Below are 23,595 nucleotides of genomic sequence, written 5' to 3' on the forward strand. Positions count from 1 at the left end.
GGACTAGACTATGAACTAGACTATGGACTAAACCATGGACTATATTATGGACTAAACTATGGACTAGACTATGGACTAGACTATGGACTAGACTATGGACTAGACTATGGACTTCACTATGGACTAGACTATGGATTAGACTATGGACTAGACTATGTTCTAGACTATGGACTAGACTATGGACAGACTATGGCAAGACTATGGACTAAAATTTGGACTAGACTATGTTCTAGACTATTAACTTAACTATGGACTAGACTTTGGATTAAACTATGGACTAGACTATGAACTAGACTATGGACTAAACCATGGACTATATTATGGACGAAACTATGGACTAGACTATGGACTAGACTATGGACTAGACTATGGACTAGACTATGGACTTCACTATGGACTAGACTATGGATTAGACTATGGACTAGACTATGTTCTAGACTATGGACTAGACTATGGACAGACTATGGCAATACTATGGACTAAAATTTGGACTAGACTATGTTCTAGACTATTAACTTAACTATGGACTAGACTTTGGATTAAACTATGGACTAGACTATGAACTAGACTATGGACTAAACCATGGACTATATTATGGACTAAACTATGGACTAGACTATGGACTAGACTATGGATTAGACTATGGACTAGACTATGGACTATACTATGGACTAGACTATGTTCAAGACTACGGACTAGACTATTGGCTAGACTATGACTATACTATGTTCTAGACTATGGACTAGACTATGGACAGACTATGGCAAGACTATGGACTAAAATTTGGACTGGACTATGTTCTAGACTATTAACTAAACTATGGACTAGACTTTGGATTAAACTATGGACTAGACTATGAACTAGACTATGGACTAAACCATGGACTATATTATGGACTAAACTATGGACTAGACTATGGACTAGACTATGGATTAGACTATGGACTAGACTATGGACTATACTATGGACTAGACTATGTTCAAGACTACGGACTAGACTATTGGCTAGACTATGACTATACTATGTTCTAGACTATGGACTAGACTATGGACAGACTATGGCAAGACTATGGACTAAAATTTGGACTGGACTATGTTCTAGACTATTAACTAAACTATGGACTAGATTATGGACTAAACTATGGACTAAACTATGGACTAAACTATGGACTAAACTATGGACTAGACTATGTACTAGACTATGGACAAGACTATGGACTAGACTATGGACAGACTATGGCAAGACAATGGACTAAAATTTGGACTAGACTATGTTCTAGACTATGGACTAACCTATGGACTAGACTATGGACTAGACTTTGGACTAAACTATGGACTAGACTATGGACTAGACTATGGACTAGACTATGACTATACTATGTTCTAGACTATGGACTAGACTATGGACAGACTATGGCAAGACTATGGCAAGACTATGGACTAAAATTTGGACTAGACTATGTTCTAGACTATTAACTAAACTATGGACTAAACTATGGACTAGACTATGAACTAGACTATGGACTAAACCATGGACTAGATTATGGACTAAACTATGGACTAAATTATGGACTAAACTATGGACTAGACTATGGACTAGACTATGGACAGACTATGGACTAAAATTTGGATAGACTTTGTTCTAGACTATGGACTAACCTATGGACTAGACGATGGACTAGACTTTGGACTAAACTATGGACTAGACTATGGACTAGACTATGTTCAAGACTATGGACTAGACTAATGGCTAGACTCTGAACTAGACAATGACTATACTATGTTCTAGACTATGGACTAGACTATGGACAGACTATGGACTAAAATTTGTACTAGACTATGTTCTAGACTATTAACTAAACTATGGACTAGACTTTGGACTAAACTATGGACTAGACTATGAACTAGACTATGGACTAAACCATGGACTAGACTATGGACTAGACTATGGACTAGACTATGGATTAGACTATGGACTAGACTATGTTCAAGACTATGGACTAGACTATGGACTAGGCTCTGAACTAGACTATGACTAGACTATGACTATACGATAGACCATGGTCTAACGTATGCATTAAACTATGAACTAGGCTATGGATTAGACTGTGACTAGACTCCAATTTAAATTTTTTAATTGCCCAATTCACAATTGATATTGTAGTGTTGTAGCATTGTATGTCATAAATATTTTTGAAACAAATTTTTCGAAACAAAAACAAAACATTAATAAAAAAAAATACGACATACAACGATACAACGCTACGACACCAATTGTGAATTGGGCAAATATATTGTTAAACAAATTTTAAACATTTAATTTTTCATTAACAAAATCTGATAAAATAAAAGGGAAATTCAATTAGGTAAGTAGTTTTCATAATTCTCTACTTATAACAATATTGAAATTCTTAAATAATTTTTACTCTCATTCAATTTAAATGACACATTTTAAAACCACTTAATTTTGAATTCCAAAAAGGTGACATGGATAGACATGAATCACTTTGCTGAAATATTTAGTACAGAAAATTCAATTTACATTTTTTCAATATTCCAAATATTGGACAACGTTGAACTTTGACCCCCAAGATGAAAAGTTCAGATTTTGCTCAAATATTCAGTACATATTTTTGCTTTGGAGCCGGCACCTAAAATTTTGTTTATAAAAATTGTTGCATGCATTTGTAATACCCCGATAAGTATGCTAATATTTTTGGAGTTTAATATGTGTATCGCCTAAAATTTAACAAAGAATTCAAATCACAACATTATGACTAAAACTTTCCTTTTTTTATTTAAATATCAAAATAATTCATATGATTTTGATTAAAAAACAAATCTATCATCTGATTTAAATAGATATTAATAAGTATACAAATATATAGCATACTTTTACTTGCTTGTTGTGTTAGAAAAACATGGTATTCATAATAATTGAATGAAATCTTTAATAAAATTCAAATATTTAAATTGTTTTTGTAACAAAAGAAAAATATCCTTACATATATATAAATTTAATATGAGAAATATGCCATAAAAATACCTTGTAAATAAAACACACTCACATATTAATATTGTATATGGTACAAAAAGATCATAAAACATAAATTATATACTTCACAAAAATATGTCCTCGTTACCATCATCATATTTTAAGTGCGAACGGTGGAATATAAAAAATACACTCAAGGAATGAAAATTAGTAATAGAAGGATTAACATGAATATGAAAAGGAGTCAAGTTGCTACAATTTCAGATGAATAATTTTGGTCTATAAAATCGTTTTTTTAAAATATTGAAAATGTTTGGCGAAATTGAATTTCCAGAATTGTATGTTTTTTTGGAGCCAAAAGATTTCGTAGTATTTATTTTCTCAATATTCTTAGCCATGATGTATTCCCTTTATTTTTTTAATTTTTACCAACAATTTTCTCTGAGCTTTAGTTTTGCTAAAGAGTACACACTGCATTGGACAGTTTATACAATTCAAGAGTTCAAGAAAGACAAAAAAAAAAAACCAAACCAAACCAGTCCTTTAGCACAAGTTTGTTGGTATTTTGGCCATAAAAAAGACGCTATAACGCCAAACATAAATCCCGCTAAAAAGGTATAATTCATAATTTGAACTCACATGTAGTGGAAGTTCTCACACATAAAACTTACGATAGTAGTATATATTTTTCAGCTATAAATAACCCAAAATTTTGTTATTTTATGTTTAAAAGTTGTTATTTTTATTTCATATTGCGTCTCTAACGAATTGTTGTTGAATGTAAAACATCGCTACAAATAAAACTGAACATTTTGTTTGAAAATTTATTGGCTGCATTAAAAATAATAATAAATTTCCAAAAACGAATAAAAAAAAATAAACATTTATGGGTATTTTTTTATGGTCATAACTAGAACAAGAACGATCAACAAAAGGTTAGAACATTAAATATGCTTAAATATGAATTGTTATATAAAAATAGCCTAAAAGTATGCTATAATAATTTATAATATTGCTGGTTATGGGAGAAAAGAAACACATTAAAAGGTCTAGTATTCAGAGAGAATAAATTAGTTTGGAAAAGTAGCGAAAATATACAACAACCAACAGTTGTGGTGTTGCATATTTTGTAGGCGGGTTATTGCAACAATGTTTAAAGTGACTAACTCTAGACTACTTAGTGATACTAAAGAGACAATTGACTCTAATCTGAATTACTTGGGATGTGTACAGTAGCCAATACACTTTATTATACCCTTCACCATGAGTAGTGACAACGGTATATACAAGTTTGTCATTCCATTAGTAATTTCCACATTTTTTATATTTCATACATCAATATATCGGGAATTCTTCCGGCTCGGTCGACAAATTGGCCCACAAATGGCTGAGATATAAGAAAAAACCGGCACAACCACGATTTTAACTAAGTCATTAATATAGACAAAGTTAGTCGGACCTACAATTGGTCAAAATCGGGAAAAATATTTTTTACCCCAAATTTTTTTTTTCAGCAAAAAAAAAATTTGTTTTTAAATTATTTTCAAAAAATAAATTCTAAATTTTTTTTCAAAAAATAAAATCAACAATTTTTTAAAAAAAAAAAAATAAAGTCAATTTTTTTTTTAATTTTGTTTGCCTAAAAATATTTAAAATTGTATATATTTAAAAGTATAATTTGGTAAATCAGAATCGGCACAGCCGAATATAGCTCTTACTTATCACGATTGAAGCTAAAATTGTTCAACATAAAGACCTGCGATTGAAGCTAAAATTGTTGAACATAAAGACCTACGATTGAAACTAAAATTGTTCAATATTAAGAACTCCGATTGAAGCTAAAATTATTCATCATAAAGACCTTCTATTGAAGCTAAAATTTTTCAACATAAAGACCTAAGATTGAAGCTAAAATTTAACAACATGAAAATCTACGATTGAAGCTAAAATTTTCCATTGAAGCTAAAATTGTTGAACATATAGACCTACGATTGAAGCTAAAACATTTCAACATAAAGACCTACGATCGAAGCTAAAATTGTTGAACATTAAGACCTACGATTGAAGCTAAAATTTTTCAACACAAAGACCTCCCATTAAAGCTAAAATTGAACAATATAAAGACCTACGATTGAAGTTAAAATTGTTCAAACATAAAGACATACAATTGAAGCTAAAATTGAACTCAAGATAGACCTACGATTAAAGCTCAAATTGAAGAACATAAAGCCCTACGATTGAAGCTAAAATTGTTCAATATTAAGACCTCCAATTGAAGCTAAAATTGTTCATCATAAAGACCTTCTATTGAAGCTAAAATTGTTCAACAAAAAGACCTACGATTGAAGCAAAAAATGTTTAACATAAAGACCTACGATTGAAGCTAAAATTATTTAACAAAAATATCACGATCGAAGCTAAAATTGTTCAACATAAAGACCTACGATTGAAGCTAAAATTTTTCAACATAAAGACCTCCCATTAAAGCTAAAATTTAACAATATAAAGACCTACGATTGAAGTTAAAATTGTTCAACATAAAGACATACGATTGAAGCTAAAATTGTACTCAAGAAAGACCTACGATTAAAGCTCAAATTGAACAACATAAAGCCCTACGATTGAAGCTAAAATTGTTCAATATTAAGACCTCCGATTGAAGCTAAAATTGTTCATCATAAAGACCTTCTATTGAAGCTAAAATTGTTCAACAAAAAGACCTACGATTGAAGCAAAAAATGTTTAACATTAAGACCTACGATTGAAGTTAAAATTATTTAACAAAAAAATATCACGATCGAAGCTAAAATTGTTCAACATAAAGACTTACGATTTAAGCTAAAATTGAACTAAATAAAGACCTACGATTGAAAGGGCCTTTTCGGAAATGCATCACTGCGCTGCATCTGATGCGCAGTACATTCATTCATGAGTTCTAAAAAGCAACAGTGAAACATATGATGCGTAAAAACCCATCAAACAAGCATCACAAAAATGGCTGATGCATTGTCTGCGCATCAGTATCAGCTGATTTGCATGAGCATCGCAAACTAATCACAGATGCGCATCAAATGCAGCGCAGTGATGCATTTCCGAAAAGGCCCAAACTTAAATTTAACAACATAAAGATCTAAGATTGAAGCAAAATTTTAACTATTTAAATACCAACGATTGAAGCTAAAATTTAACTACAGAAGCCCTACGATTGAAGCTAAAATTATTCTATATAAAGACCTCCGTTTGAAGCTAAAATTGTTCAACATAAAGACCTACGATCGAACCGAAAATTGTTCAACATAAAGACATCCGATTGAAGATAAAATTTAACTAAAGAAAGACCTAAAATTCTTCATCATAAAGACCAACGATTGAAGCTAAAATTGTTCAATATAAAGACCTCCGATTGAAGCTGAAATTGTTCAATATAAAGACCTACAATCGAAGCTAAAATTGTTCAACATAAAGACCTACGATTGAAACTAAAATTGTTCAATATATGTAAACCCTTCGATTGAAGCTAAAATTGTTCAACATAAAGACCTACGATTGAAACTAAAATTTTACTACATTAAGACCTACGATTGAAGCTAAAATTTTTCAATATAAAGAACTACGATTAAAGCTAAAATGGTTCAATATAAAGATTAGTAGGAAGCTAAAATTGTTCTATATAAATACCTCCGATTGAAGCTAAAATTGTTCAACAGACAAACTATTAAAGATAAAATTGTTCTACATAAAGGTCCTATAAACATATTTTTTTCTCTTTTTATTAATTTCGGTATTTAAATAAAGACAATGGCAAGTTCTAAAGTATTCGGTATTAGCACATACTTTTATATAGCCTTCAGTACTCAGAAACCTTGAACTTTTCATTGTCAAAATTATCTATTCTAGTTTGGAAATAAAAACAATGCGATTACATGTTTTTTGTGTTTATTTTTTTTTTATAATTTATTCATTTATTTTTTATGTTTTTCTCTTGTTTTTATTAAAAATTACTGGCTCTTTCTTAAGTCTTCTCTAAAAAGAAAAATAATAATAAACAATAAAATGTTCAAACATTTTAACTGTTTAGTACTAAATCTTAAATTTAGCTTTACTATTTAAAAAAAAAAAGTACTTAATACACTTAATTAATAACAATTTGCAATTAGTACTAAAAGCTAATTTCAAAATAAAATAAAAAATAATAATAATAGAAATAGTAATAGTAATAATGATTGTATAATAAAAATTTACAATAATTTTTAAAAAACAAAAAAAAATTAAGAGGAAGGTGGTTTAAACTAAAATAAACAATTAACTTTATGAAAAAAGTACTAAATATTTGGTACTTTTTTCAACGAAATTTAAAAAAAAAAGTATTCATTTAATAAACTTACTTAAATTTTTAGAAAAAAATAATTAATTCATTTAACAAAAAATTCAATTTCAAAAAATATTTGGATTTTGTTTCCATTTAATTTAATAAAAAAAAAACTTTAGAACTTTTGTTTTTATAGTTATAATAATAGTATTAATAATAAATGTTTAAAGATCAATATTTTACAAAGTTAATTTTGTTGTTTTGTTATTATTATTATTGTTTATGTTGTTTCTCATGTGTTTTTTGTTTTAAATTAAACCATTAAATTAATTTGTTGTTTTATATGCTATTAATTTTGCAAGTTTAATTTTTTTTAATTTACTTGTGGTTTTCTTTTTTTTTTACTTTTAAAGGTTTTTCTCTAGTTTTCTTTTCATTTGTTAGGGTAATTTATAATTATAAGTTTGTTTTTGTTTTGTTTAATTTATTTGTGTAATTTTTGTTTTGTTTACTTTTTATTTTAAATAAATAAGTTATTTACTTAAGGTTTTTTTTTAGTATTTTTAAAGTTTTAAATATTGCTGGGGGCAGGGGTTGTTTTAAATGAAATTAATTAAGAAAATTTAAAGTTTTCAAAGAAAAAATTATATTAAAGGTCAAGGAGAAAGTTAAAGGGGAAGAAGGGGGGAGGACGTGGTTTTGGTATGAGAAGATTTTAGGGTGAAATTAAGAAAAGAAAATGTTATTAATAATATTATTATTTCAAATAAAGTTTTAACTTTCATTTAGATGCTGGTTTGTTGGTTGTTTTGTTGTATTGTTTAGTAAAACTAAAACTAATGATTTAGTCACTTTCATGAGGCATACATGCGATTGATGTCGTGCTGATATTTATCTTGAATATCTTTGCGTTTCAGTTTAAAGGCAGCTGTTACCAAACCCATGTCAGGTGACCAAACTTCTTTGCACAAAGTAATGGCGGCGGGTACTTCGTATTTTTGTAATTTGCCTGCCATTTACATAAAATAATAAAGATAAATTAATTTATTCCTTTTTAATGCTTTCTTTTTAGTTGAACTTACATTTTCTGGCATGTTCGGCCATTTCCTTAATGACCGCCTTTTCCATTAACGGATTGGAGCAGAGATCCTCAAATGATTTGCTTTCCAAGCCCTGACGTTGTGCTAAATCCTCCAAATGCTTTTGATTGGGCACCACTAAAGCCACGGTGAATTGTTTGGTGGGATCACCATACACGCAAATGTTTTCAATCAAGGGACTGGTCTTCAATTCAGATTCCACCTTGCCCAAGGACACATATTCGCCGGCTTGTAATTTAACCAAATCCTTTTTACGGTCTGTAAGAGGAAACACAAAAATTGTTTTATAAAAATATCTTTGCTTTGGTAGGTTTCTTACTTACCAATGATTTTAAGTACGCCATCTGGATGCATTTCACCAATATCACCGGTTTTGAACCAACGTTTGCCATCCTCTTCAAAGAATTCCTCAGCGGTTTTTGTGGGCAATTTATAATAGCCCATGGAAACACATTCGCCACCAACCAAAACTTCACCCTATTAAAGAAAAAACAAAAATTATATTACAAATTTAATTTAGAACAATGCTTTTCTACTCAAACACTTCCCTCACTCTTCACAAAAGCAGACAAAAGTTTGTGGTTTCCTATTTAAATCTTAGAAATAAAGACCTGTGATTGAAGCTTAATTGGAGTTAAAATTGTTCAACATAGAGACTTACGATTGAAGAAAAAATTTTTCAACATAAAGACCTCCGAATAAATCAAAATGAAAACTACATAAAGACCTACGATTGAAGCTAAAGTTGTTCAATATAAAGTCCAACGATTGAAGTTAAATTTGATCAACATACAGACCTGCGATTCATGCTAAAATTTTTCAACATAAAGACCTGCGATTGAAGCTAAAATTGTTCAACATAAAGACAAACGATTGAAGCTAAAATTGTTCAATATAAAGACCTCCGATTGAACCTAAAATTTCTCAATATAAAGACCTACGATTAAAGCTAAAATTTTTCAACATAAAGACCTACAATTGAAGCTAAAATTGTTAAACATAAAGACCTACGATTGAACTAAATAAAGACCTGCGATTGAAGCTAAATTGGAGTTAAAATTGTTCAACATAAAGACTTACGGTTGTAGTTAAAATTGTTCAACATAAAGACCTCCGATTGAAACTAAAATTGTTCAACATAAAGACCTACGATTAAAGCTAAAATTGTTCAACATAAAGACCTACAATTGAAGCTAAAATTGTTAAACATAAAGACCTACGATTGAAGCTAAAATTTTTCAACATAAAGTCCAACGATTGAAGCTAAAATTGTTCAAAATAAAGTCCAACGATTGAAGTTAAATTTGATCAACATAAAGACCTGCGATTTAAGCTAAAATTGTTCAACATAAAGACCTGCGATAAAGACTTACGGTTGTAGTTAAATGTGTACAACATAAAGACCTCCGATTGAAACTAAAATTTTTCAACATAAAGACCTACGATTGAAGCTAAAATTTTTCAACATAAAGTCCAACGATTGAAGCTAAAATTGTTCAAAATAAAGTCCAACGATTGAAGTTAAATTTGATCAACATAAAGACCTGCGATTTAAGCTAAAATTGTTCAACATAAAGACCTGCTATTGAAGCTACAATTGAATTAAATAAAGTCCAATAATTGAAGCTAAAACTGTTCAATATAAGACCTACGATTGAAGTTAAAATTGTTCAGCATAAAGACCTGCGATTGAAGCTGAAATTGTTCAACATAAAGACCTAAGATTGAACTACTTAAAGACCTACAATTGATCCTAAAATTGTTCAACATAAAGATCTACGATTGAAGCTAAAATTGTTCAACATAAGAATCTACGATTAACGCTAAATTATTCAACATAAAGACCTGCAATTGAAGCTAAAATTGTTCAACATAAAGACCTGCAATTGAAGCTAAAATTGTTCAACATAAAGACCTACGATTGAAGTTAAAATTGTTCAACATAAAGACCTACGATTGAATCTAAAATTGTTCAACATAAAGACCAACGATTGAAGTTAAATTTGTTCAACATTAGGTCCTACGATTGAAGCTAAACTTGTTCAACATAAAGAACAAAGTTTCACAATTTCGAAGAGAATTTTCAGATTTATTTAAAAATGTAAAAAAAATTGTTTTTTAATACAAAATTTTAAATTTAGCTTCACGGTAAATCACTGCATCTAGATATTTTAAGTTTTTATGGTAAATGTTATTCTGAATATTGATAGGATACATTTTTTCTTAAAAATGTTAATCATCTATGCCTAAGGTTTTCAATAATACCAAATATTTGTACATAGTGCTAATATCAATGCTTCAGGAGAGTCACAAACTTTGTCTTCTCTTGAAAAATATTTTCTGTTACTAAAACTTACTTGAGGATAAGGTTTGTTGGTTATTCTATAGCCACCCTCTTCCCAGTTGACTAAACGTATTTCGGAGACGGTTAAAGGAGCACCCACACGGCCATATTGGGTATCACGGTCTAAAAATTTAAAAAGAAAATGTCAAAATTCATTCAATAATGTAATTTTCAACTATCTAAACTTACAATCCATAACAGTAGCTCCAGAAGTGGTTTCTGTTAAACCATAACCCTGAATCAAATCCACACACAAACAGGTCTTGATTTGTTCATGGGTATCGGGCGATAGAGGAGCACCACCAGACATCATAATGCGTACACGACCGCCCATAAGTTTGGCCACCTTTTTGAAAACCAATCTGGAAACACAGCAAAAATAAAAAGATATTAAATTTTACAGTTTAAAACAAATTTATGCTTAAACTTACTTGTCAATTAAAGGAGTATCATAACCTCTTTGGAACCATTTAACTTTGTATTGATATAAAAATTGGAATAACGCTTTCTTGAAGGCCGAACCGGAATTGACTTTGTCGTTAATGCCTTTAGAGATGCGGTCCAAAATAAGCTGTAAATAAATAACAACAAAGTTAATAATTTGTTTCACTAAAAACGTTAATTATTTTTAACAAAATACTAACCGGTACTGTGGTCATGCAAGTGGGTTTCAAAACAGTAGCATCACCTTTGCAGCCGCGCATGATTTTACTGCTAGTATCGATTAGAGTCAAGGGTGTGGAGTAACCAATGGGTACACCGGTCATTAAGCAAACACTTTCGGCCACCAATTCAAAGACATGGGCCAATGGAAGAAAGCTGTAAAAGAAATTAAATAAAAATATTAAAATTTAAAGAAAATTTTATCAAAATCTAAACGGTTACTTCCAATACTAATCAGATATGCAGGTTTTCAAGGAAAATTCTATATAAAATAATACCGTAAATCTGATATATTTAAAATCTTTAACTTACCCTATTAAAACATCATCGGGATAAATGGGCACCATATCAACGAAACCCTTCATGGTGCCAATGCAATTTTTGTGTGACAAACAGACGCCCTTGGGTGTGCCAGTTGAGCCAGATGTGTACATAACAATGGCAATATCATCAGCCTTGGGAGGAACATTTTCTGCAAAAATAGAAATTCAAAAATACAATAAAAAAAATTAATTTTCTTTAAACATTTATTAGCCTACTTACCAAATTTACTTTCTTGACCTTTGCGCACTACTTCGGAGAAGGGTAAAATCTTAACGCCCTCCTTAAAGCCAGTGGTTTCAGTTTTATGCAATTGATCTTCCATATAAATAATCGTATCGACTTGAGGGCACTTGTCCAACAACACTTTAAACTTAGGCAACAAATCATGCGATGTAATGACAGTGGTAACTTCAGTTTCACTAATACAATGGGCCACACCCTCATCACCCAAAGTAGCGTAGACGGTAACAATGGACATGGACTGTTTGAAACAGCCATGAGCAGCAATCATCCATTCAGCACGTGTTTCAGCGAAAATAACAATATTCCTGCGAGGTTCTTGGCCAACTTCGCGCAGACCCCGACCAAAAGCCGCCGCCATACGTTCAGCCTCTATGAAGTTTTTCCATTTGTATTCGCCCATATTGTATTTCTTGAAGACACGACCATTGGGCTGTAGCTCATCCTCTTCGCTGAGAATTTGACGAGTGCCCAGGCAACGTTTCGAGGAGTGAGTTTTAGCCACATAATTGAAAACCTTTTCGAGAGTATCTATGTTGTCCTGCAGCATTTTGATATGTGTCTCTCTGGGTGGTTCCGTTGTGCGATAAGTTAGAGCCGCCTCATCATTGCTAATAATTTTTGCCTAAAAAAATTTATTTTCCAAAAAAAATTCATTAATAAATTCTTTAAATTTATCCAACTAAATAAATAACGAAACGCTAAACCAATAATTATAATTATAATAATAATAAAAAACACATTTAATTATACATTTATAACATGTTGTTAAAATAAATTGTACATTTAAAGTAAAAGTGTAAATTATATTGTAGTTTATTTAGAAAACTATTAAAGGTGTCTTAAATTTGTCTTTATTATTTTTTTTTTTTTGGAATCTGGGAGCTTTCACCGTTTAGGACTTGTTTTGTTTTATTTTTATAAATATTCCCCCAATAACATTTAATGGTGCTTTATATTTAATAGAATTTATACAAAGTTTTCTGATTTTTTTTAAAATAAAATAAAACCAACACCTTGTTAGTTTCCGCCATTTAAGGAAAAAACAAGTATTTTTATATAGTAAAAATTAAGAAAGTAGCAAAGAAATCAATCAATTACAACAATTTTTATATTAAATTAACAAAACCTCAATATCATCCTCGGTATATTTTGACTTTTCCTCATTTGTGGCCTTAATTGGTAAAGCCTGTTTAAATATATTTTGAAAAAAATATAATTTTTCATTTAGTTAAGAGAGAACAAAAATATTTGCATTTTTTTTTTTTTTGTAATTAAAATTATTTTTTGTTTTTATTAAATTTAAGCTAAATTGCAGTTGTTTTTTTTTTAATTAAAATTATTTTAGTTTTTATTAAATTTAAGCTAAATTGGAATATAATTGTAAAACAATTGAATATTAGATAATCAATACTTACAAATGGATATTATTTTAAAAATTTGAACAAGAATCTTAAGAAGATTCAATAAAAAAAAAGTTCTTTAAGATTATGTAACTAAGAAGTACTTTTAAAATCTGAATCTTTAAGAAATTACTCAAAAAGGAACATTTTTGAAAAAAGTACTTTTTTCAAAAACTACTCAAAAATTTAAATTTTTTAAAGAAATATTTATTAAATATAAATTTAAAAAATTCCTTTTTCCTTTTTTTTAAAAAAAAGTACTTTTTTGGAAAAGTACCGTTTTCAAAAAAATGTACCTCAAGAGGTTATTTTAATGCAGTATATTTTCAAGAAATTATATTAAAAAAGTACCATTTAACAAAATTACGATTTCAAAAAAGCACTTTTTTCAAAAAGTAGCTGAAAATTTAATTCTTTAAAAATATATTTATGAAAAAAGTACTTTTAAACTATTTCATTTAAAAAAAATAACTTTTCGAAAAAGTACTTTTTTAAAAAGAATATTTAAAAGTGCCGTTTCAGAAAAAGTACCTCAAAAGGTTATTTTTAATACAGTATTTTCAAGAAAGTATATTAAAAAAGTACCATTTAACAAAATTACGATTTCAAAAAAGTACCTTTAAAAAAATACTTTTTTTAAAAAAGTAGCTAAAAGTTAATTCTTTAAGAATATATTTATGAAAAAATTACTTTATTAAAATTATTAATTACGTTATTTTTTTAAATGAAACATTTTATATTTTTAATACAGTATTTTCAAAAAAGTATATTTAAAAAAGTACCATTTAACACTATTGTTTTCAAAAAAGTACTCATTTAAAGAGTAGCTGAAAAAAGTACTTCTAATGTTTAAATGTTCCATTTAAAACAAGTAAGAGTGCTATATTCGGCTGTGCCGAATCTTATATACCCTTCACCAAATTATACTTCAAAATTTTAAATATTTTTAGGTAAACAAAATTTAATTTTTTTTCCAGTTGTTTTTTTAATTTTTTGGAAAAAAAATTTTTTCGATTGTTATTTTAAATTTTTTTTAAATTTAAAATTTTTTTTTTAAATTTTAAAATTTTTTTTTTGTTTTTTGAATTTTTTTTTGTGAAAAAAAAAATTCGGGTTAAAATTTTTTTTTCCGATTTTGACCCATTGTAGGTCCATCTTACTATGGTCTTATATATGTCGTTGCAAATGTTTTTGAAATATCTATCATTAGATATCCATATTGTCTATATTAATGTCTTAGTAATCCAGATATAGGTAAAAAATCGAGGTTGTCTTGGTTTTTTCCTCATATCTCAGCCATTTGTGGACCGATTTTGCTGATTTTAAATAGCAAAATTCTCGAAAGCATGTCTGACAGAATTATTGAAGATTTGGATCCCGAAGATATCTGGGGTCTTCAGAAAATTGATTTCAACAGACAGACGGACATGGCTTAATCGACTCCGCTATCTATAAGGATCCAGAATATATATACTTTATAGGGTCGGAAATGAAAAATGTAGAAATTACAAACGGAATGACAAACTTATATATATCCTTCTCACAAAGGTGAAGGGTATAAAAATAACTTTACACAAAAGCACTTTTTTGAAAATGAATCTATAAAAAGTACCAAAAAAAATAAAAATTTTAATAAAGTATATATTTCATGAAAATATATTAAAATTTAACATTTAACAAAAGTATTTAACAAAATATCTTGGAAAAAGTACTTTTTCAAAAAATTACCGGAAAATTTAATGTTTGTTTAAGTAGAATATTTATATAAAAATTTATTTTTAAAATGTAACATTTAAACGAATGCCTTTTCAAAAAGTACTTTTTTGGAAAAGTATATTCAAAGAGTACATAACATAAACAAGAAAATTCTTAATATGGTATCATTTCCATAAAAGTATATTGAACAAAGTACCATTTTACAAAATTACGTTTTCAAAAAAGTATCTTTAAAAAAGTACTTTTTTCAAAAAATTTCTAAAAATTTAAAATAATATATTTTTAAAGTTTCTTCAAAAAAACTTGTCAAAAAAGTTATTTTTTTTTTTGGAAAAATTTTAATAAAGCAAAAAAGTACATTTTTAAAAAATTTCTTGGAAAAGGAACTTTTTTCAAAAAGTACCAGAAAATTTAATTTTTTAAGGAAGTATATTTATGAAAAATTTGGTATTTTAAAAATGTAGCATTTAGAAAAAAACCTTTTCAAAAAGTACTTTTTCGGAAATGTATGTATAATCAAAAAGGACCAATTTCAAAAAAGTACCTAACCTAAAAAAGAAAATTTTTAATATGGTATCATTTTCAAGAAAGTAAATTGAGCCATTTTACAAAATTACGTTTTCAAAAAAGTACCTTCTTCAAAAATCACAGGAAATTTTAAATAAAAATCCTTTTCAAAAAACTATATTTATTCAAAAATGCACCTAAAAAAGAAATTTTAAAGAATTTATTGAAATTAAAAATAAATTTTTCAAAAATGTGCCTAAAGAGAAAATTTTAAATAATTTTAGTATTTTTTCAGAATGCTCAAAAATAAAATATTTTTTTATAATAAATGAAGTGTCAGAATAGTGAAATTTAAATTTTTTTCATGGGACAATTTTCAGATGATTGGATTTTATATAAGAAGATCGACTCTAGCTTTGAATATGGTAATTTCAAAGGACCAGAACGCGACATTTGTAAGCATTCGAAGTGAAAAAAATAAAGAAAACTCAAAAATTTGTTTCTTGTTTCCATTTTTCGATAGTATTTCAGTGGCACTATATTTAGTGCAAAAAATAGGTTTAATCGTTTTGTTGTTGCCAATATATTAGCAATAAACACGGGATCAAGAACGCTACAAAATTAATAACTTCTTTCGATTGGCTTTACGGATTGTCATGCAATTTTATATGGGTGTACTAGGAATACGTCTTAAATTTCAAGAGTATTAAAGAGAATAATGAATCATAATTATATTATCACAGAAATTTAATCTTAATCTTTTTTAAAAAAAACAACCTATATTTTTCCAATAAACCTTTATCGATCCAGCATGGGTTTTCTAAATTGCCAACAATTTATACAGCACAACACGCATAATAATAAAACACAATCTTTAAAAATTAAATGCAATTGATAAGAAGTATTTCTTTTATTCTTTTAAATCAGGCCATAGCAAGCTAGTGACAAACATATTAAAAGACATTAATATTGCTTAAAGAAAATAATAAAAAAGATTTCAGCCTTGAAAACAATTGCTCTATAAATAAAATAACTTTAGAACAGAGTTTTCAGCGAATTTGGAGTACATTTGTTTAAAAAACAATTCAAATATTAAGTAACGATTACCCGTTATATTTACAACTCTTATATGTTAAGAAACCAACAACTCAAACCTTTTACTACAATTTTTCTTTTATTTTATCATTGTTATTTATTGACCAAACTATTTAATATGTAGAGATATTGACTAAACGTATTAAGTACTTAACAAGTTTCTACACTAATTATTTGTTGTAAATATTAAAGCAACATATTACACCATAAACAAATCATCAATATAAAATATTATGAAATATTAAGGGCCATTTTCTCAATGTTTGCTTAACAATCTATAGAAAATCTTGTATCTAACACAATTTTCTGTAGCAAATCTTGTGTATACCGTACGTGACTTTTTTTGAATTTCTGCTCTACGACTTTCTGTTTTGAATTGTAAAACATATTTATAAATATTAATTTGTGTTTTTCGCATGAATTCAAATTTATTTTGAAAACCGGAAATCACCGATGTTTTACATTTTGCACTACACCATTTTCAACAGTAATTCAGAAAAAATCAATTGTAAATGAGATTTTTCATCTGATATTCAAAAAAAAAAATTGTAAATCAGAATTTTAATTTTTATATAATTCGGAAAAGAACAATTGATAATGAGAATTGTCATTTATAATTCGGAAAAAAAACAATTGAAATTGAGAATTTTAATTTCAAATTCGGAAAAGAAAAATTGAAAATGAGAATTTTCATTTAAAATTCGGAAAAGAACAATTGAAATTCAGAATTTTTACTTTAAATTCAGAGAAGCTCAATTGAAAAGAGATTGAATTTAAAGTAAAAATTCCTAATTTCAATTGTTCTTTTTCGAATTTTAAATTGAAAATTCTCATTTTTAATTTGAAAATAAAAATCTTATTTTCAATTGGGGTTTTCGGAATTTGAAATTAAAAATCTCATTTTAAATTTTTCTTTTCCGAATTTCAAATGAAAATTCTCAATTTTAATTGTCCTTTTCCGAATTTGAAATTAAAAATCTCATTTTCAATTGGGATTTTATGAATATCAAATGAAAAACCTCAATTCCAATTGATGTTTTCTGAATTGTATTGAAAAGTTATCATTTACAATTGAAAAACTTATAGTACTACTTTCATTTAATTATAATTTGTCATTAGGTATTCAAAATACTAGATTATAAAAGTTGTAATAGTGTTTAGACAAAAGATTAAAGTAAAAGAAACTCAACAAAAAATAAAAATAAATTATTATCTTAATGATGCAGAAGAAGCAGAAGAGAGAGACCTAGTAAACTCATTTAACTTACACAACAGATAACATTTAAAAACAAACATAAAATGACAAGAAATGTCACCTTATTTGTAATTAAATAAAACTGACTAGGAGGTACTAACAAAACTGGATAAATATTTAAAGCAATTAAAGTTTGAAGAATCAAAGTTAAGGAGGCTTCAATTGGTATACAATTTGGTAGATAGTTAGAGAAGGAATTAAACATTCCCCACATAACAACAGCTATTGCAACAATTATTTCAAAAGGGCCATAAATAGGTTATCGGCATCATTTTGTTTGCTTCCGAAAACATAATGATGCATTGCCAACCCTTTTGCATTTATAGACGTTTGACATAAGTCAGTGCTGCCAAGTACGCTTCTGCCTTAAAAACCGTTTGATGTAAAGCAGTGATGCCAAGTATGGCTTTTTATAAATGCTAAACAGCAATTACAAACATATTTATATTACAATCAAAAGCTATGAACTTTAACACAAGATTGTATGTCATATAATTCGAGATATTCCAATTTCTTGATTTCTAATCATTGAATCAGAAGAGGTAAACTAATCATGATGAAATTGATTTAAATGTTTTAAAACTGACTTCCAATGATTAGTTCTTATCACTTATTTATACTTTATCACGTTTAAATTTGCAATTAACACTTCATTTTGTGAAAATAATTTTCACCGAACTTTTAGTTAAAACATATATCTAAAAAATATTCAGGGCTATTGCAGTAATCACTTTCTTCATGCATATTTTCATATTTCAAAATGTATTATTTCATTATTTTAGCACTTTATAAAAAATTTATCATGATAATTATGTTGGAACATGTTACAACATGTTTTTATTTATTTTTTTATAATTTTTTGGCAAACCTATAAAGCATTTTTATAGACTCTAACAATAGAGCAGGTTAAAAAAGACGTTTTAAATCTCTTAATAAATATAAAATTAAAATTATTGAATTAAATTTTAAAATGTTAATACCAACCTTAACACGTTTAGATTCTTGTCTTCGTTTCCAGGGTCTTTGTAAAACCAAATATACCGGTAAAGTGATTATATCACAGACAAATGCAATGGCCTTAATGGCCCCAATAGCGCTCTGTATCCAGAAGCTCTCCATTCTAAAAGTAAGATAAAATTAATAAATATTAATACAAATAAAACAAAATAATTAAAATAACTTCAAAAATTAAATAATAAAATATATTATAATAAAAAAACCAGAACAGTTTTGAAATAAAACTTTTAATTTTATTACAATTTAAATTATAATTAATTAGAAAAACAAACTGAAATTATGAATAATCAGTGTAGTCACCTGTTTCTTAAACCCTTAACAAAACACTACTAAAAATAACTGTTTTAATATTTCAAAATTTGTTAAACATTTCAATTCATTTCAGTTTTTAATCTAAATTACTAAATTACTCATATTTTAGATTCTAAAGAGAGTGAGCATTAAATTACAGATAGTCATGACATAGAGAGTATAAGAAATTGAGAATCAGATAATTTTATAGAAAACTTTTGTTGTAATATTATCTTCGTCATAATGAAATGATTGCTATTTCTTATCAGTCAGTTTCACGAAAAATTTATTTAAAAAAAAACTAAATAACTTTGTGGAAATTTTAAACTATTAAATGAATTTTATTAGCTTTCAATATTTGTTGTTAATTTTAAAAAGAGAGCTCGTAAGTGATCGCGTTTTTGTACGTTTCTTTAAACGTTGCCCATTAGTTTTTATTGTAATTACGGTTGATAATGATATAACAAGATTTTGTATTATGAACTTTGAGTTGTTTTTTTTATTATTATTATTATTATTTTTACTATAAATTTCAACACTTGCAGTTTGTGTAACTTTTAACTTTGTACTTAAACTGTTAAAGATTTTATTTTGAATAAAGGGGTTAACGGTTTTTAGATGATGTGTTTAAATACCATAAAATTATTAATAAAAAATTATGGCTAGTCAAGATGATGGCTCTAAAGGTAGAGAAAAGTAGTGAAGTTTTAATTATACTTTGAGAGTTAACTTATTGTTTACATAACAATGTTTGCATCACTGCTGCCCGCAATGCCAACTTTTTGTTTAAACAAGATAGCAGTTTGCATCACTGCAACAAGTGAGGCCAAGTATATATGACCAAAAGGGTGGTGCCCAGATAGTGTTTCTATAAAAATTGAAAGGAATTGATTACATTTTCAAATCTTGAGGATATTCACAAAATTTGTTCTCAATTAATTCAATTTTATATAAATAATGTTAGCTTAACTAAAATTATATAAAACCCCTTTAAAAATTGCCTTTTTCACCTAAATTCTTTTAATATACAACAAATTTAGCATCTTTATCAAAAAGTTTTTTTATTTAATAAAAAGTTCCCATTTGTTTGTTTATACAATAATCACAATTTCATTATAATCTTCAAAATTGTAAAACAAATATGTATTTTATTGTAAAACTAGCATGTTGTTTTCAAACAACACGCAAATAGTAAAAAAAAAACTTTTCGTTTTAATAATATTAATCACGAAGTTGTTTACTTTTTTTTCAATTCAGTTAAAAAAGCCATACACAAACATTTTAGACAAGTCCCCAGTCCAAAGTTCATTTTTCACTTTATGTTAAATTATTTTGAAAAATCATTAAAGCATAATGATGACAAACCCAACATAAACTTCAAAAAAGAATTGGCGTTATCTCGTTACCAGTAAAACAACTTAAAAAAAACCCACCCAACTCTACAAGTAAAAGTGATCAATAACACATGAGTTCGTTTGGTGATCGCATGTTTTAAAATTGAGTATAAAATAATAAATATTATCACTTGTGCAAGTGTATAAATAATAACAATAAAATATATAAATACTGGAACTCTACATGACAACCTATCAAAAATGACAAATCTTTAATAAATTCTTTTTTTTCGAAAAAAAAATCTCAGTTTTTTCTTATCAAATATGAACGTTTAAATTTTTGTTCATTAAAATACAAAAATTATTTTAAAAAAAAAACACACACAAACAATGGGGGAAAGTTTTGATAATAGCCAAAGCGCAAAATTATAATTAAATATTGCTATAAAACTTGTTATAAAATGACATTGTTGGTTGTTTTTAGAGATAATACGTTTAACTGGGGGTCCTACATATAAAAATGCGAAACGAAATTTTAACAACGTTTAAAAATATTAAAAATTTTATTTTTTTTGGGCCCTGCAGATCTAGGACGCATACAAATTTAAAAGAAATTGTTTGAGTATAATAAGTCTTATATTATGAACAGTTGTCTTTTACGATTATTGACAATTACTGTTTATTAAATAAATAAAAGCATGGCTTTAAAATCCAGTAATTTCCAGTTTAATCACTGCGTCATAGACTAACATGTATTTTGTTGTTGCAAGAGTTAGGTTTATCACAATTACGTCTCATCTATATGTTACCCTATAGCATTCGAAAAAGCTAATTTGGCATCACTGATTTACGTCAAGCCTGGCTGGCAGTGATGTCACACATGTAATGGATTACTGCCGCAATGATACACAAGTTTACTGCTTTCAAGGACGTCTGTGCATTAAACTTTAAAATAATCTCCCGTTTTTGCCTCTAATAAAACAAAAGTTTGGAAGCAATATGTTTTTCCAGTTTCTTAGACCCCTTTCACACTAGGCAATTTAGTTGCGCAAGTCTCTTGTGTTTGTAGATGCCAGAGGTAATGTCGGGTTAAGGAGAAGAAAATTGTACATGCTGCTTTGTTGTTGGGCAAGAGACTTACCCAACTTGCCTAGTGTGAAAGGGGTCTAAAGGAACTAAAATTTGTTATGTTTCTCTACTATGATGTGTTTCTAACAGAGTTCCTAATTTCAGGGAAATTTTTCATTCCCTGAAACTAAAAAGCAGTACAATTTTTCAAACAATCTATCAAAAAATTCAATAATGTTCATATTTCTTTTAAATATTAATGCTTTTTATCATCGTTTTTAAAACATTTACTCCTAAAGACTTGATATTTCGTTGAATTGACTTTGTTCTCCATTTTCCATACCTTTCTCACTAATTCACAATGTAAACAAATCAAAAATTCTCTAAAAATAACTGTTATTTTCAGCCATAACAAACAGTGCTGCCAAGTCTGCCTCTCTCACCCACCAGAAAATGTAAACAAAACAGTCTCCAAAACTAACGGTAATTCTTCATACATAACAGTGATGCTAACTGTTTGTAAACAAAAAGGGGCTGGCACGATAGAAAGTGCTAAAATAAATTAAGTTTCTCAAAAATTTACTGCAAAAATGTAATGCAAAAATGTAATTTTGATAGAATATGTACTCAAGTTTTTAGTTAATATTTTTAAACGTTTTGTCGATTCAAAAAATATACATGTACAAGTATGGATTTTTGTCCAACCGTTTGAAAAAAATATGTAAAAATTACATTGATACAGCAATAAAAGTATCACCAAAAGCAAATTTGAATGAAACAAATCTGAGTTGCTGATTTAATATCGTCAATTTTTCAATTGTGTGTCAGTTTTGCAAAAATATGGCAAATTCTAGAGCCTACTGATTATTCACCTAAAATTCATTATTCAGTATAATCCCGAAAAATTAAAATTGCGGGATTTACAATCTTTTGAACGCGTTTTTTTAATAACTTATGTTATTTTGAAGATTATATATCTGTCATTTATTCTCACTTAGTTATTAAACATTATAGTGTAAACAACAAAGTTTGTTTTTGCTTCGAAAATATTGAGTTTTGTAACAACAAAGCGTCATATGCGGGAAGTTTTGCTTTACCTCTTTAATTTGAAAAAAAAAGCTCACCAAAGCTTATTGCGAATGTTTCAACGTGCGAGAAATGGTTTGTTCAGAAGTAGTGATTTTAACACGGAAGACAAATATCGCCCAGTCCAGCCAAAAAAGTTTGAAGACCAAGAATCATACATCAAAATATCAGCTATAGACCCGGTTTGGTTGCTATTTAAAATCGAAAAAATCTACCCACAAATGGTTGAGATATAAGGAAAAACCCAGGACAACCGATTTTTTTACCTATTTTTCATAGAATATGGATATCTAATGTTAGATATTTCAAAGACCTTGGCAATGGCGTATATAAAGCTATGTATGGTAAGTTGGGTCAAAATCGTGAAAAATTATTTTAAACCCGAATTTTTTTCTCACCAAAAAAATTTTTTTCTCATACATTTTTTCAGTATAAATTTAAAAAAAAAATTTTTTCAAAATTTAAAAAAATTTTTTTTTTTTAAATTTTATTAACATAAAAATATTTAAAATTTTTATTTTAAACTATAATTTGGTGAAAGGTATATAAGATTCGACACTTGTTTTTTGACGGCATTCATCTGCTTTTTTTAATTTTGCATCTATCCGTCTTAATTTCGCAGATATTACAGATTTTAGTCGTTTTTAACCCTTTTAGGGAACGAATTTCAAAAAATCCCTTTTTAGAGGATCATCTCATTTAAAGAGCTACCGTTTGGGCTGGCTGTTTTTATATATATAGATTGTTTTGAACTGCTTGTAAATTGCAAATTAGTTTTACAAACCTGCAGTTGAAACTTTATTTAAAATTCGATTCAGTTTCACAAAACCTACATTAATCATTTATATC

General features: G+C 27.8%; 1 protein-coding gene across 2 annotated transcripts in view; it reads right to left on the bottom strand.

Annotated features, from left to right (window-relative positions):
* Positions 1-6,913: 6,913 nt before the first annotated feature.
* Positions 6,914-23,595, bottom strand: part of Acsl (Acyl-CoA synthetase long-chain) — a 41,363-nt gene continuing 24,681 nt past the window's right edge. For both annotated transcript variants that reach the window (XM_065510661.1, XM_065510660.1), the window contains 10 exons: positions 18,935-19,070; positions 11,954-12,599; positions 11,723-11,882; positions 11,392-11,566; positions 11,179-11,318; positions 10,937-11,109; positions 10,761-10,870; positions 8,727-8,880; positions 8,386-8,661; positions 6,914-8,312 (listed from right to left, as the gene is read on the bottom strand). In XM_065510661.1, coding sequence (XP_065366733.1) covers positions 8,158-8,312; positions 8,386-8,661; positions 8,727-8,880; positions 10,761-10,870; positions 10,937-11,109; positions 11,179-11,318; positions 11,392-11,566; positions 11,723-11,882; positions 11,954-12,599; positions 18,935-19,069 — 2,124 coding nt within the window. In that variant the 5' untranslated portion in view covers position 19,070 and the 3' untranslated portion in view covers positions 6,914-8,157. The remainder of the gene's footprint in view (positions 8,313-8,385; positions 8,662-8,726; positions 8,881-10,760; positions 10,871-10,936; positions 11,110-11,178; positions 11,319-11,391; positions 11,567-11,722; positions 11,883-11,953; positions 12,600-18,934; positions 19,071-23,595) is intronic.

This window comes from Calliphora vicina, chromosome 5 (genome assembly GCF_958450345.1).
Source record: "Calliphora vicina chromosome 5, idCalVici1.1, whole genome shotgun sequence".
In the NCBI taxonomy this organism is placed as follows: Eukaryota; Metazoa; Arthropoda; class Insecta; order Diptera; family Calliphoridae; genus Calliphora; species Calliphora vicina.